Source organism: Coenobita brevimanus, chromosome 22 (assembly GCF_032717465.1).
Source record: "Coenobita brevimanus isolate Jiangsu-jjx chromosome 22, ASM3271746v2, whole genome shotgun sequence".
In the NCBI taxonomy this organism is placed as follows: Eukaryota; Metazoa; Arthropoda; class Malacostraca; order Decapoda; family Coenobitidae; genus Coenobita; species Coenobita brevimanus.
In genome coordinates, this window is record NC_136975.1 from 43308042 (window position 1) to 43324559 (window position 16518).

A 16518-nucleotide genomic window follows, 5' to 3' on the forward strand; every position below is an offset into this window, starting at 1 on the left:
TGAACTTCCTTCCCTTCCTGCTAATCAGCTGGCGTGAGGTGCGAATGGCAGGTCGTCTTGCAATTCTGACCGTGTAAAGTGTTGGGAAACATCCAGCTGTACCCTTTTTCCTTACCCAGGCAGAAAATATCATACTGTACTTTCCCACGCTCACGACAGACAGATAGCAATATATACTGCGGAAATAACAAGGTAAAATGATGGAGAAAGGTGAACGTGTTATTACGGAAAAAATACGTTTTCCACCATCTGTAAATGTATTTATTTCTGCCTTGTCTCTCTATTTGTAATAATCTGACTTATTCATATTTTTAAAACTGCATTACAATTCTATTTTTAGCCATGCAATGTGGAAGAGGCAAGCTGCGACTCAACTCCCCTATTCCTAATTGGATCTGACCCTCCACTTTCATCCTCCATGGGAAAGCCTAGCTTCAGGGGACAGGCAATTGTCACATTCAGAACAGCAAATTCAACCCTTTCACTCCCTTTTCCAAGCACAGGCACAACAATAATGTAAAAAAATAACTCGAGACTACCGTAAACATATATCAAAAAGGTGAAATAATATTCATAATATTTTCTTTTTTTTGCCCAATCCTAAAATAGTATGTACTGAAGTCATCTGATTTCATCATACCTAATATATACACAACATTTCAGCACCATTCACATTGTTTTGGGGGGTTAAAAAAAAGAAAATGATACGTGCAATGTTACAGCGCGAGCACCTCGTGCTGATATTTCTGCAACTTTCGTGCTCCATTGTATGCCACAGTATGGGTCTAAGAAGCTGGAATTTGCACTGTTAGGTGCATCTGAACTTTCTCTTCAATACAGCATGTAAAAAAATCAATTTTCGAAACTTCAGAAAATGGCCCCGATGTCGGCCTGGGGTGCACATAAAATTCCGGACTGACGGCCAAAGAGGGGTTAACAATTATGTCAATGTCTCCCTGTTCAGCTTCCACTCTGTTTATCTCACTATAGAAGGCATCCCTTACTGCTTGGTTTTTCAACTTCCATATTTTCCTCCTAGTTGGATAGGTCCTCTTTTTCATCACCTGCTCCTTAAGCACCATTTCACATACCAATATCTTGTGTTGAAGCACACACTCTTCACTCCCTATAATACTAACATCCTTCAATTACCTCCTATCAGCTCTTCTGACCATGAAATAGTCTCTTGACTGCTATTTCCCCCAAACTCATATATAATCAACCTACTCTCTCTTTTCCTAAACTATGTGTTGCACACAATCATACTCACAGCCTCCCTAAACTCAAGTATCCTCTCCCCTTCCTCATTTCTTTTACCACATGCACATTTCCCACGTACAGACACTGACAAAAGTCATGAAGATCCACTCGAGGACTCAGGGGATCTCGTTCTTGTTTTGGGACCACGTTGTGTGTGAACCCTGAATCAGTAGGTATCAATGAGCTGACTATGCTGCCCACTCTGGTAACAATGCGAGCTGTTGAGGTGAGGTATGGAGGAACATACTGGAGTTACTTGTGCTGCATTGCAGAAGTCAGCTGCGTCAGATGAGCTGTCAGAATCACCTGCATGATACATCTCTGATTGGACTCTGTATTCGGTAAGTAACCAAAAACTTATGCTTATTAAATTTGCATTATTACTGTTCATGATGGGTAGTTGACAAAATGGCATTAAAGGGTTCATTTGCTTAAGGTGAACTGGAGGGCTACTGATTCCTCAAAACTATGCCAGGAAACAAACTACTTCAATAAATATGGATATGTTTCTTAGCAGTGTTTAGAGGGCTAAGCAGATTCCAGTTCAACCAAAACAAGTGACCCTTTTAACCTTACACCCACTTTAAAAATTCAATATGTTAATAAATAACAGAAACCATGTCAATATAATTGCTCAAGGAGGTATGATGTGCATTATTAGTTCTACTGCTGAATTAAACAAAACACAGACTTTTAATGTCTAACTACGAACAACATCAATTCATGCTTAGCCACGATGGAAATGAATCGCACTTAGCATCTGCACATTTCAGTTTCAAGTGACACTTACAAGTCTGTCATGATTACTCCAACCAGACCATGGTATCAAAAGAATATATATAGTACTGTACTGAGTAAGTTACTAGTATTTAATGCTACACCTATTAATAATTAAAAAAATAATCATTTGTGCACAACGGTGTATGTGGTTTCCATGACTGAACTTGTAAAAAAAGAATCCTCTTTTAGTAATCCAAGCACCCACTGTGGCTCAGTGGTAGAGCTTCAACGACTCAGTGCCACTGGCCCAAAGCTGGGAATAGCACCGCTACTATTTTAATAGCAATGGTGGTAACACCATTACCTATTTTAGCCAGTAGTGGAACTGAGAGCTCTGCTACTTTTTGGTTGTTCTCACGCGTTACCGCGCTCCTCGCTACTCACGAGACGAATACAGGTCTGGAGTCGGTGAGTACATACCGATACCCTGATGGTTTGGTTGTATTTATTAACGATACTTTTGTCAATTCTGTCAATTAATGATGTTTGTTCTACATTACATCAGTAATTTATTAATTATTATTTATTAGTAATGTGCAATAATTAGACAGGAATTTGCTAATTAATTATCGATCATTTAAATTAAGTAAAGATAAATAAGGATCTCAGCTAGATGTACGCAATGCTAATACATACATACATACATACATACATACATACATACACACACACACACACCTCCAACTATCCCCGTCTCTAACTCCCACTCTCTCCCTCGCTCTCTCTTTCAGACTAATTCTTACTCACTACGTTATTATTTTGTAACAGTGTTACTTTCAGTTTAAAGTAATGGGAAAAACATTGCTATTGTATAAATAGCCTTTAAAAGAAAGCCCCAGTTCATTTTTACTTTCATTTTCGTACATATCTTAAATAGGTATCATTGAAAATATAATTAACCTATATAATATGTATCAATGGTAGGCCACATTTTTTTGCCCTTTATTTACGTATGTTACTTTCAGTATGTATACTAGGTAACAATGTAAAAGAACATTTGTTACATTATACAGTAAATAGCTTTTTCCTGTACCTTTGGCTCTGAGCTTCAGTAAAGTGACACCAACATGTATGTGATGTTTTTTTTATTTTCAATATAGGTATATACAGCGAGTCCTTGAAATACGAAAACTCGAAGTACGAATTTCCAATGGTACGAAAGCGATAAATGTAGGACAAATTCCACAATACGAAAGTATGTGTCTCAATGGTATGAAAAATGATACGAAAAGAAATACGAAAAATTCAAAATGGGCATGCTGCACAGCGCCGCGCTCACTTGCAACGAGAAAATGAACTAACTCCTCCCTGGTAAACAAATTTCTGCGCACTTCCCAGGTGAGTCACGTCCGTCCTCTCCTCTCAGCTTCGCTGTACGTTACGCTGTTTTTCACTGTTCTTCACCTTTTCGTATTTCACCACGCCTCCCCAGCGCCCTGCATCATCTCCAGTGTCCGGGGAACCAGGTGCAAAGAAGAAACAGCATCGTACTCTCACTCTTGAGAGGAAATTGGAAATACAGTAGTTAGACTATTTATTTACCGGTAAATGTACAATGAAAGACACAACTATCTTCCCAGTGTAGTCTGAAGAAGATTTACACCAGGCAAAATACAATGAAAACCCTGTTTCTACTAGTGCGTGTTTCAAATGGTTTGATTTTTCCGCGCTATATTCGTCAGACTTTGGGAAGATACTTGTCTCTTTCACTGTACACTTGATGCAGCAGAAAGACCTTACCAATTCAATGCATAATCCTCCAGCTTGTTTCTGTAATTTTCTGACAACTTTCAGTTTGGCAAATTACTTTTTCTTGCTGAAAAATTTCCTCCCCTTTATTATCGTCACTTTCCCCTACGATCATTTCCAGCAGAGTGGAAGAAACTCAACGTGCTCAAAAGTGGATATAATTTCCCAATTTCCCAACTGGAGGTTAGGTTAGGTTAAAATTATTAGGTACAGATAAGCTCGGTTAGGCCAGGTTTAGTTAAACACTTAGGGAAGAACAGTCCTTGCCGCCACTATGTTAACGAAATAAACAAGAGTTGTCATACTAGAACAGCTAAAAATGATGGGGAAACAGATTTAGTAAGAAAAGTTTACTGTATTTACCAACCCAGAAATAATCTGAAAAATATAACAGACTATCAGAAAGAACTGATTTGGTAAAGTACTTTTACTGCTTAAAGTAAAACGTATGCTTAGCCCCCTCAATGGCTGTGGGTTCAGATATTTGCGTGCTCCTGTGGTCGGCCTTGGGACCATTTTTTCAAAGTTCTAAAATCAATTTCTTTTTCTTACATATGTGAAAAGCCTCGTCTGGCACACCTGGCTTTTTTCTTTTTTTTTTTTTAAATTATATTTTCCCCTAAACCCATCCTGTGATTTGCTATGATTCGTGTAAGAATTAATAAAATTAGGATGCATGTTACATCAGCATGTATACATCAGCCGAAAACATCTGGGACGAAGTGAACCGTGAACGCCAGACTGCTTGAGGTGGTAGAGTGGGGTCATGTAAACACACCAGTGATTTCCTTCCCATAATTGCCCGCAGTTTTTTTTTTTGTAGCTCACCCTAACTCAACGTCACTGACACCAGCACAGTAAGGCGTTGTTCAGGGCCAGCAGCTATGAAAGCGATAATGGAATACATTATTGTTTGTATCAGTCCTCTCTCTTTCACCCATACACATAAGAACAAACAAAAGAATAAGCAGTACATGTACACTAACTCTGAGCAGAAATAACTGTGCTCAGTCGGTCCGAAATATATTGGGAAGAGTGATACCGAACGGAGAATGTGGAACTGAATGCTAACCGACGAGAAGATGTGGGACGAAAGAGAAATTTTTTTTCTAATTAGCAAATATTTTTGTTCCCTATCGTCTCTTAAAATTGTAAAACCCATAATCTTTCGTGTAAGCATACAGCCTAAAGACCATACCAATTCAGTTCATATTCCTCTAGTTTGTCTTCTATATTTTTCTGACTATTTTGCGGGTGGTAAATTATGTTCTCTTGCTGAAAGAAACTTACTCAAAATTAGGGCGCATGTAACATAAGCATGTAAACATCGGCGTGGATTGAAGAGAACACCTGACTGATGAGATGGTAGAGTATGGTCACGTACACACACCAGTGACCTTCATTCCCTTCCCGTAATTGTTCACAGTTTTTTATAATCCCCTAACTCAACTTCATTCACACCGAAACAGTGAAGTGTTGTTCAAGGCTGGCAACTACGAAGGGGTTAATGGAATACTGTATGAAAAAATTCAAAATGGGTGCGGTGCATAGCGCCGCACTCGCTTGCCAAGAGAAAACGAACTAATCTGGTAAACAAATTTTCGCGCGGTTCTCAGTTGAGTCCACATCCCTCTTCTCCTCACAGCCTCACTGTACATGAGGATATTTTTGCAGCCCTTCACCTTTTCGTATTGTTTTGCCATGCCTCCCAAGCGCCCAGCATCATCTCCAGCACTGGGGGAGCCCGCTGCAAAGAAGCAGCAGCACCGTCCTCTAATTCCGAAAAGGAAATTGGAAATTATAAGACCCCATGAGGAGCGGCAGGGAGTCTCGGAGATTGGGCATGCTCCAGGCTTTGCTGTTTCCATCACTGGAACTGTGACGAAGAAAAAGGAGATGTACAAGAATATGGCCAACTCCTTCTCTACAATTGTATACAGGTATTGCTTACTTCTTAACGGGGGGGGTGGTTAAGTTTAGGTGGGGGTCCGTGGGGGTCCTGAGACGCATCCCCCCATTTATATGTGTATTTCAGTGGGGAAAATCGTTCCGATATACGAAATTTCGAATTACAAAAGTTTTTTTTGGTCCCTATCCCTTTCGTATATCAAGGACTCACTGTACTGACATTACTGGTACACAACATAACCACTCAGACTGACTAATATTATCAAAACAGTATATAGTGTATTGCTACATCACAGATTTTTCCTACGTTTTTCTCATCCAAAGGAGCGGAGCGGGAGCGGGAGTGCCGCTACATTTTGTATCAAGTAGCGAAACCAGTAATACCACTACTTTTTCAAGCTAGTAATGGGAATGGGAACGCTGCTACTTTTTATCAGTAGCGTTCCCAGCACTGCAATGGCCCATGACAGGGGTCGGACACTACACTGCCTTTCCGGCTTAGCTAAGCAGGTAATTCATTACAGATGGGGTGTTAACGTCCTGTGAAATTAATTCGGTAAGGCTATTCAACCTTATTATTAATTTAAGTATTCTGAGATTGCACTTCTCTAAATCATATTTACTTATGATTTTAACTGAGTTACATCAAAAGTTTCATATACTTCTTTTTCATTGTGTTACGCCCATCTTCTCTCGTGGAAGACCAAATTATGTGATGATCAATGTCACTGATTTGCCAACTTAATGTGGTGATGTGAGGTGGGGTGCAGTGTTGTGTTGTATGATGTGATGTCATGAGGTTTAATATGGTGTGATGTGATGTGGTATGAACTGAGGTAAAGCAAGGTGTGGTGTGGTGTGTGGGATATTGTGAAGCAGTGTGGTGCAGCAAAGGTGTGTGGTGTGGTGAAGGTGTGTGGTGTGGTGAAGGTGTGTGGTGTGGTGAAGGTGTGTGGTGTGGTGAAAGTGTGTGGTGTGGTGAAGTGATGCAGTGTAAGGTGTGTGAGAATTTGAAATGTATTAATTGCCCTGGTTATGATGCATGCCACCTTACAGACAGAAAAATCCTCAGTGAATGTATAATTCATAATTAATACAAGCTTATTTCCTTTCCAGCAATGGCCGCAAATGCTGGTGATGTCATCACCAACCACACCCACATATTGGTATGTGGGAGGTTGGGACACCAGTGGCCAGAATTGCTGCCGAAGCTGGATTTTTAGACAGCACAGTGTGGAAATGGATTACATGATGGCAGGAGGAGGGATCCATATAGACAAGACCAAGAAGTGGATGCCCCTGATGCACAACATATGAGGAGGACCAAGATACGGTAGCCATAGTACGGGACAGACCCATGACGTCTGCTGTCCACTAACAAGGCAAATGCACCTGCACACCATCATATGCTGTCTCCAGGAAGCAAATCTGCGCTGCCATATTCCTGCTAAAAAAGAGAAACTTACTCAAACACACAGAGAAGCACACCTTGGATTTTCTCTTCAGCATTTTGGCATGGGTGATGAATATTGGGATGACGCCTTAATCCGGTAAGGAATTGTGCTGACGTCCTAGAAATACCCATTACAGTGCTGAAAACATTCAGGAACATCAACGCAGTGGCAGAGTGAATGTGTCCTTCTGGGAATGGATGTGGAAGCATGGGCCAGGAGAGCTGATAGACACTGAAGGACGGTTTACCAGTGAAAAATACACTGAGATATCAGAGGATGTGTTACTTCCAATGGTTTGTGCCATGCCCATCCCTGAACCAAATATAATTAAGCTTGTTCACAATAAATCCCCCATTCATACGAACAGAGCAGTGCATGAGTGTTTTAGAGCACACCCTGAAATCCACGTTTTGGATTGGCCCACAAAGGGATGTGACATCAACCCTACAGAGAATGTTTGGGCAGTAATGTGTTCTGATTAGAGCGTGGGTAAGGCAAGGAACCATCACAGTGTTACAAACACGGCACACCAGGTATGGGACAGTCTCCGCCGCAACCTTGTGAACTCTGTTCCAACATGGATTTAGGAGGTAATTGATGCCCGTGGAGGTCGGACATTGTATTAAGATAACGGCAATTCAAATGTCTACAATAAAGAATGTTCACTCTAGTCTTGTATGTATACAGTATGTTTCCTCCACAAAACCATTTTTTTACTTATCTGTGTACATGGGAGTGTCTGAGCAGACATGACGGAGAACAAAATATATACGAGAGGGAGAAGAGGGAGAGAAAGGAAGGGGAAGAGAGATGGGGGGGAGAGAGAGACACACACACACACACACACACACACACACACACTAGGGTGAAACTTTTTAATTCTAAATTTAACGATCCCATAGGGGGTATTGCCTGCAGAATTGTGGGCAATACCTGTACTTTAAGGGTTTTGGCACCCCTTTGGACCCTAGCCTATTCTTCTCATCTTATTCTAGAAACATAATAACTTCATATAAGACAAATACCATTTGCTGAAATGAAAAACATACCTTGCATGTACATACTCGTTAATTAATTAAAGTTAATTCTAAGTCAGAACACCATCAAGGGGAATATAGTTTACAAAAACACTTCATTTTGGCATTCCACAAGTATCTTATCACTGTCGGTACCTTACCACTTAGAGTATGATAAAGTATAGATTGAGACATCCTACAGTAAGGTTTAGGACAGAGGGTCAGGGTGAAGCTACAATGAGATTAGGGATATAAGACTCCTCCGTTTTTAATGTAACTTGCATTTTACAGTATTTCTGTATTATTATTATCAAGGCTGGTGTGCAGTATTTACATCATGCTGATCTACAATTAAGTGCTGGACTTGCAATAGGAGATTGTTTATCAAACATACCTTTACTATGTGAATAATAATGGATCGATATTTCTTTAACATCCCTCTGCTATATATATTTTGCAGTGTTACCAGAATGTGCGGCTATGTATTTTCACTGTGTTTAACCTCTACGCGCTGGTTGATGTGTACAGTACAGTCATCACGATTTTGGGAGCAGAGCAATGTTGGTTGACGTGTATAGCCACATGCGTCTTCCCGCCACCCTTTGAAATTTAACTTATCCTTATTCATCAACGGAACTGCCTGGAGACATGGGGATACATTCATTTGAAAAAGGAAGAGTTGATGAACCTTATGTATCTTTAATTTTTTCTCTAGCTGTTATAGTATGGCAGACATTAGGGTTTGAAGTTAGGGTATTTTTTCCAAAATAACAAAATCCCCCGTAGAGAGGAACATGCAACATCGGAAAACCCCTGGCGTTAACTGACTTCTGATTCACTTGGGCCATGGTCCCGAAACAATTCTAGAGCGAGACTAGTAATGGATCTTCATGACATTTGTCAGTGACTGTACTTCTTCATATCCTTGAGCTGCTCCATCTACATGACGATTTAAGCCGCCTCCCAAAATTTCAATCTCATCATCCCCCATACCACTTACTACAAGTATTAGGTCATCCCGGAATCTATCTTTCTCTACCTCATCCAAGCCTGCCTGTGGAGCATACGCTGATATAAATGCAAACATAATCCGACCAAACAAAAAAATCGCACCACCATCTGTTACTTTTGCACATATCCACCTATTTCACATCCTTCCCTTCAGTAAGCACTGTATCTAGGATATAATTTATGATCCATTAGCCAGTGTTGTATTAAGGCACTGCACAGCTTGTTAACATAACGTCACTGAATATTTAGGCTATTAACCCCTAAATAACAAGTGACTCATCTCTTTTACACACTCCTATTCACATCCTGTCCCACTACCATAAACGTCAAGCTAACAAAGAAAAATAACCTTTTAACTGATGCTATCTGTGGACAATATTTCTGTAATAATAAAACAGTTTTCTCTCTGTTACAGAAAGGACAGTGGATGTCAAAACATGAATGAGCATACCATTTGTGACAGGTACCTGATGCCTTTTCTGTACTGATCCAGCTGGGTGATGTTCTATCTATTGCCAGACGCCTCAATCCCGTTTGGGGTGGCCACAAACAAATCGCCTCCAAGTCGCCCTGTCCCCCGCCATTTCACTGCCCTGCTCCCAACTCACACCCCCCTCTCTCATATACCTCTCCACCCCATCCCTCCATCTCATCCTCGGCCTCCCCCTCCCTCTTCCCCCCTCCACCTCACTCACATACACTCTCTTCGTCAGTCTTTCACCCTCCATCCTCTCCACATGGCCAAACCACCTCAGTGTGTTCCTCATAACGCTTCCTATCACATCCACATCCACACCACAACGCTCCTTTATATCCTCATTCGTCAGCCTGTCTCTCCACGTGACTCACAGGCTAAGGGGTGATGTTGCTGAGCTCAAATGAGTCAGTCCGAGGGCTACTGAACATAATGAACTGTATACTTGTGATCTGGACATTGGATCTCAAGAAGTCAATCTGCTTTGTGACCTGATGTAGATTTAAGTGTCAATATTTTTCTAAACAATATTTCTGTGATACTTCCGCAGTACAAAGAAGCATATGCAGCAATACTATATTCATTGCCTAGCTTGGCATCTCAAAATTACTGAGTATCTTGCATTATTAAGATGCTCTAAGAGAGGCCCACCCATCCAGTTACACCTGAGGATTTTCACACAAAAGGTGCTTCACTCTAGCAAAGACCTGGACAGGACTTGGCTTCAGTGAATGCCTTTATGGTACTTGCATCCATCTAGGTATCTGTTAAGAGATTAATTCCTATTTCATTAAAGGTATTTGACATTTTTAACCATTAAAAAAAAAAAATAAATTACAGTACCCTCGCGTCCAGTACATGTTTGTCCTGTACTGTTCTCGTCCAGTATGGTTGGTGAAAAAATAAAATATTTTATTACTCTAGTATGGATTTCCTGGGCTAGTACGGATCAGCCGCGCAAAGTGGGCCAAATCTGAGGAGTTCTTCTCTAGTACTGACGTGGTGTGTCCAGTACTACTACCCACAGACATCTTACATGCTGTGGAGATACTGAACGAGGAACTGTTCAAGGATACCAACAAAGTGCACTGCCAGGAAGTGATAGCTAATAAGGATAACAGTGTCTGGTTCTATGTGGACTTACACAGGCAGTACTTCAATCAAAGGAGGCAGACCCTCATCACAAGGTTCTCTGAGCACTGAGATGATAAGAGGAGAGCCTTGGGGGAACCTCAACAACAGGCAGGAGAAGCAACACTTCCCTCTGATGACAAAGACGACAATGTGTCAGTGTGTGACTATGAGGGATTTATGATGGAGGTTGAGGCAGAGAGGCCTCCTCGGGATCCTGAAGCCCTCCTATAAGGGGTTAGTAGGACCTCCTACAGCCTCAGAAACCCCTCCTCCTTTCCCCCCAGGCCCATCACCATTCACCTTAAAGGATGGTGCAATCTTAGTTGTCTCAGAATGTAGTTAAGCTGAATTTTGAGAGGACTTTTTCAAGTCTTGTCTGACATTATTCTTTTTTCCCATAAGGTTTGTTGTTTGTCCAGTACAGGTATGGATTTAGTCCAATATGGTAGTACTGTCTGACAAAAATACCATACTGGACACGAGAGTACTGTACAAATTCTCAAATCTGAAATGCTTGCATCCAACGGCATTAAAGATGAAAGAATGTTTTGTACAACAGAATCATAATGGTTAACTATTAAGACAATCATGCAACAATAGCCAACAGCATAATTTACAGTAAATACAATAAAGTACTTTGTAACTAATTTATCACTTACTTTTATGTGTCTACAAAAAACTATACTGTATTGAAATATGCACTGACTGTGTGAGGACAGGCGATATCAACACTGTCATACAAAATATTCTTCGGAAAGTGGACATCATCAGAAACTGAATTTTCAGAGTTGGGAGCTTGTACTGTAGTGTGTACAAAAGCAACTTTACCTGTGCCTGGATGCTGGATCTGCGGCTGCGTATACCTGAATCCTTTCTTGGATCCTTGCCAGCTACATTTCCCCAAGAGTTTTTAGGAGTGGTGGGGTCTGTGGTGGTGTGTTGGGTGGGGGGAGGTAGTGCTGGTGGTGCCGGGGTGAGGGAGGCTGGCGCAGTAGTGATAATGGGAGTGACTAGTGGACTCTTGCGCTCAACTTCACTTGGGTTTTCTAATGGGCCTGTCCAAACATCACCCCATTCATTGGACTGGGAACATAAGATGCTCATTAATAAGATTAATCTGTATCCAAATGTCACTCCATTCACTGGACAAGAAACACAAGATGCCTATTAGCCCTTATCCAATCTCATCCCATTCACTAGACTGAGGACACACGATGCTTTATTGGCTCTAGTTTAAACATCAACCCATTCACAGGACTGGAGACACAAGATGATGCTTATAAACCCTTGTCCAAATGTCACCCCATCCACTGGACTGGGGATACAAAATGGTTAATTTTTTACTTGATAGGACTTCTCTTAAATGAACAAAACTATGGTGTTATCCTAAACTGAATTCCTCTGTACCTAACAAGGATTACTCAAGATTGTTTTTGATGCCTCTGAATGCTAGAAAATCTCTTAGTTGAAATAAACCTTTCTGATGACAGCCTGAATGATGCCCAAATGCACCACCTCCAGCAAATGGGTAAAGTTATCTTACATGGGAAGCAGTCAAGTTACACATGTTTATTTCACACATATAAATGTACATATTCAATATTAATTATAAATGATACATAACTTTTGTGAAATGCAGCTTACACTAGCTTAGTTCATAATGATCATGAAGTTCTGCTTGAAATTTTGACAACCAGTACAGAGATGGCCTGAAGTCTTAATGGACCCAGGTTCAAATCCCTGCTGGGGAGGGAACAGTGTAACGATTTGAATTTCATATAAATGTAGACTTTACTGATCTACCAGAAGACCTGCCAACATGTCGTAAACGTACCCCTGCTAATACCAATACACCAGTCCTGTATGAAACAGCTCTAGCATGTACTCAATATGGATGGTGGGTGTTAGCATCGAGGTGGTGACATGTGGAGGTGTATGGTTTGCAGGAGAACTACTGGGCCTTGGGAGCATGCTCTGATGTCTATGCCCTGAGTCAGACACTTAAAGAAAGGAAGGGGGGGGGGGGGAGGTATTTTCATCTTATTTTCTTAAAATACTGGCACATACAGCCAGGGTCATAAGTCTGCCTAATATTTTACATCTGTTACTGAATCTCCTCTGCTGGCAAATTTTCCTAAGCCAAGAGAGGCTTGGAATGATTCTTTGCCCACAGATGATTCTTTTCAATCTAATGCATTAGGAAGGAAAGTGACGGACATGCCCTAATTGTGATACATAAATGGTAGGCAAAATTCTGCCCCTAATTGTACAGTAGGTAAAATTTTGCCCTAACTATACAGTACTCACCTTGGCAATGCTCTCATTTTTGCTGTTTATCTTTGGTAGAGATGTAGTTTTTGGTTTGGCTGAAAAGATTTAATAGACATGGATCATTTCTCAGATTATTTCTAAACAATTTAACTGTACTCCATCCCTATACACTCTTAAATGGTGCATGAAATTTACTAAAATATTATCAGTCATTTTTACACAAATGGTAAGCACTATTTTTACAGTGCACACAATCACAATCTCTACTCTTTCCAAGGAATCAGGTGAGATGGTGAAGGCAGAAGAGATTCCATGGTACTACATAAGCTTTCCTTGATCTCCCCACTACTGTCACTCCCATACTGGTACCTCTTAGTCCAATTTTCCTTCTCCATAATCTCTCTAATGTTTTATTAACACCTTTTGTAACTGACAAAATGTTTTCTATATCTTCAATGCTAGCGTACATCATAAATTAACTTTCATCATCTGTTCACCTTTATCAGCACTTCTGGACAACTTGGGTAACCTGAGTTTGGGAAGGTCAATGGCTGGTGCAAGAGACCTCCTGCTCTTATTGCTGTCACCAGGAGGCTTGGTCTTGGTTGTGCTGTTCTCATCTCCATCTGTTGCTCCACAATCCAGGATGTTCGGAAGACTTGATGATTTTTTGTTGTCCTGAGATAGGGCAATTTGTGGCTGTAACAATCGATGAACAACAAAGAGGAGGATGCAGTGCAGCTTAGATTAGTACCCACTGACTACACAAGGGTTGTTTATGCAATCAGTTGATGGTACATCCTAATCTACCTTCCAAACATGATAAGCAACAATTACAATTACAATCCACATCCCTACAGGTCTCATGGCTGAACTGAGAACCAAATCCATGATATCTAAACTGAGGGCCAAATGTGCTTCCAGCTACATCCCTGCCACCCTTCATTAGAATTTCAAAGAACACTGTCATCATCATCATCATCATAACACTGATCCAAACCCAATTTCATATATTTACATAAACAACAATAATCACCGATTCTAAATTGTTTTCTCTGGGGCACAGGGGTCCAATGGGTCATGGCTAGGCAATTACAAACATCCACTCACTCATCATTCAAGCCACACTCCAAAATGCCCAATACAGTAAACTCCAATTATCCGTCATCTCAATAGCTGGCCCAACCCAACATCTGTCACTTTTTGCTTGACTCTACTGAACAATATCTGAAGGAATTAGGCAATTTCCAGCACGAAAATGGGAAGCATTTTGTGGTACTACATATTTTTCAACGGTAGTGTGTATCATCTGGCACAGACATGAGACCCTATTGGCCTGCACGCAAACCCCACAGCAATCACACTGGACTGTAGGGATAGTCCTACTGCTGTGCCAAGGCAACCTTTGCCCCCCCCTCCCCCCATGTCTTGCTTGTTACCATAGTGCTGTGCATTCCTTTGTGGCCCGTCTGTGCTCCACGCCCTAGCGCTCTGGTTACTGTACCCTAATTCTGTGTGATGGCTGAGTTTGTGGCTTTTGTGGCATTACCAACAACAGGTGAGTATGATTATGATCATATTTGTACTGTACTTCTGTATTACTGGTAGATGTACACTCATGAGCACTAATTTCTGTTCAGGGGTGTCCCCTTCCTACCCATATACCCTGGGAAAAGGGGAGGGGGGAACAAAATGAGCTCCACCTGCCTCTACCCCAGCTCCCAACCCTTCTCCAGAGCCCTGCCCAACTTCCCCCCCACCCATCATTCTCAATTGGCAGTTACATCTCAAGCTTAATTCATACTTAAAACTCTTGGTCACACTACTATTACACAAACATAAAACACTAGGATATGTAAAAAGCACATACAGTATTATACCTATCAACACACTGCAGCAAGAAATTAATGCATTGCAACACTGAGCCTACAACAATATCATAAGCAACGGTCACTCCAAACCTCATGCATTGGGCTCGCTGCTTATTATGTTCACACACACACACACACACACACACACACACACACACACACACACACACACACACACACACACAAAAACACACACACACACACACACACACACACACACACACACACATAAACACACACACACACACACACACACGGAGAAACAGCCAGAGAGAGCAGACGTCCCAGCCATCGCTGCTAACCTTAAGTAGTTTCAGGAATTTTGTCTGTCCTGTCTCCTAAGGTCTTGTTTTAAATTTAAAATTAATGAAAGTTAATAGACTACCAAAAATGTAAAGATTTATTGGCTAGAGTATACATGAATGTTCGTAGTTTTTTTCGGTAACAGCTGTTCTGGTACTTAACCAACATCAAACATGGCCGAAAATGTAAACAATGAGGGACGCGAATTTCAAGGATTTGATACAAATACCAATGTCATGGACCTGGTTAAAACATTAATTATGAGGATTAGTGAACTTGAAAAGAAAGTAGAGAATCTAGTGATAAAGGATGTGTCTGAAAATACGAATACTACCATACAGAGTCTGATCCAAGCCAATGAAACAGTGAATGAAGAGATTAGAAATTTGAAGCGTGAAAATGTTGAATTGAGGAGGAAACTAGAAGAGAGTACTAATAAAACGAAGAAGGTGAGTAGTGTATTAGAAGAGCATAAGGCAAAGTGGGCACATGTAGAAGAAGAACAGAAAGAAGTGGTCAGCTTAAGAGAGATCATCCAGGAAGAAAGGGAAATGAACAAGAAAAAAATGGAAGAAAATGTAGTGAAAATACTGAAGAAAAAAGAGAAAATAGTGAGAGAAACTGTAGAAAGGAACAGATGTGTGGTAGTATTTGGAAACAGGGAAGAGGAAGAAAAGGTTAGATTCGTAAGACTCGAGAGAGACACGAACCTGATGAGAGGAATATTTGGCAAGATTGACCCCGAAGGAGACAAGTGGGTAAAAGAAATTGAGGAAGTAAGGAGGATAGGGCCTTATAAGAAAGGGGAAACAAGACCAATGAGAGTCAAGTTTACATCAGAAAGTGTAATAAATGAGATACTTAAAGTGACCTGGAAATTAAGCAAAGAGGCGGGGATGGAAAATATTATAATAAGAAAAGATCTGAATGAAGAAGAAAGAGAAGTTTTAAAATCATTAAAGGAAGAAGGAAAGGAAAAAAATGATAAGAGGACAGAGGAAGAATGTAATACTTTTTTTTGGAGAGTATTGGATATGAAAGTAAGGATATGGTATTTAAGGAAATAGAAGTGAAGGAAACTAAGGGGGATGGCTGTGAAAGATCAGAAGTTGAGGAATTGGTATGGACAGAGAGTAGGAGAGAAGAGGGTATTAAAAACGTCAAAAATAAATTGAAGGTGATATATACTAATGTTGATGGTTTCATATCGACAAGGATCGAAATTAACGATTTCTTGAGAGAACATGAACCTGATGTCATGTGCTTTGTAGAGACCAAATTAAGAG

The 16518-nt window shown here is 40.7% G+C and overlaps 1 protein-coding gene across 1 annotated transcript; it reads left to right on the top strand.

Annotated features, from left to right (window-relative positions):
- The first annotated feature begins 6101 nt into the window (after nt 1-6101).
- Nucleotides 6102-7027, top strand: LOC145392532 (uncharacterized). Its single transcript, XM_080266932.1, has 2 exons — nt 6102-6207; nt 6814-7027. Exons 1-2 carry the CDS (start codon nt 6103-6105, stop codon nt 7012-7014), a joined length of 306 nt encoding a protein of 101 aa, XP_080123058.1. The 5' UTR covers nt 6102; the 3' UTR covers nt 7015-7027.
- The last annotated feature ends 9491 nt before the right edge of the window (nt 7028-16518 follow it).

Excerpts from the sequence above, each read along its gene's own strand:
- LOC145392532 (XM_080266932.1), top strand. The coding sequence starts at position 6,103 with ATGGGAATGGGAACGCTGCTACTTTTTATCAGTAGCGTTCCCAGCACT. Across the intron at positions 6,208-6,813 it reads TTTCCGGCTTAGCTAAGCAG|CAATGGCCGCAAATGCTGGT; the intron begins GTAATTCATTAC and ends TTTCCTTTCCAG.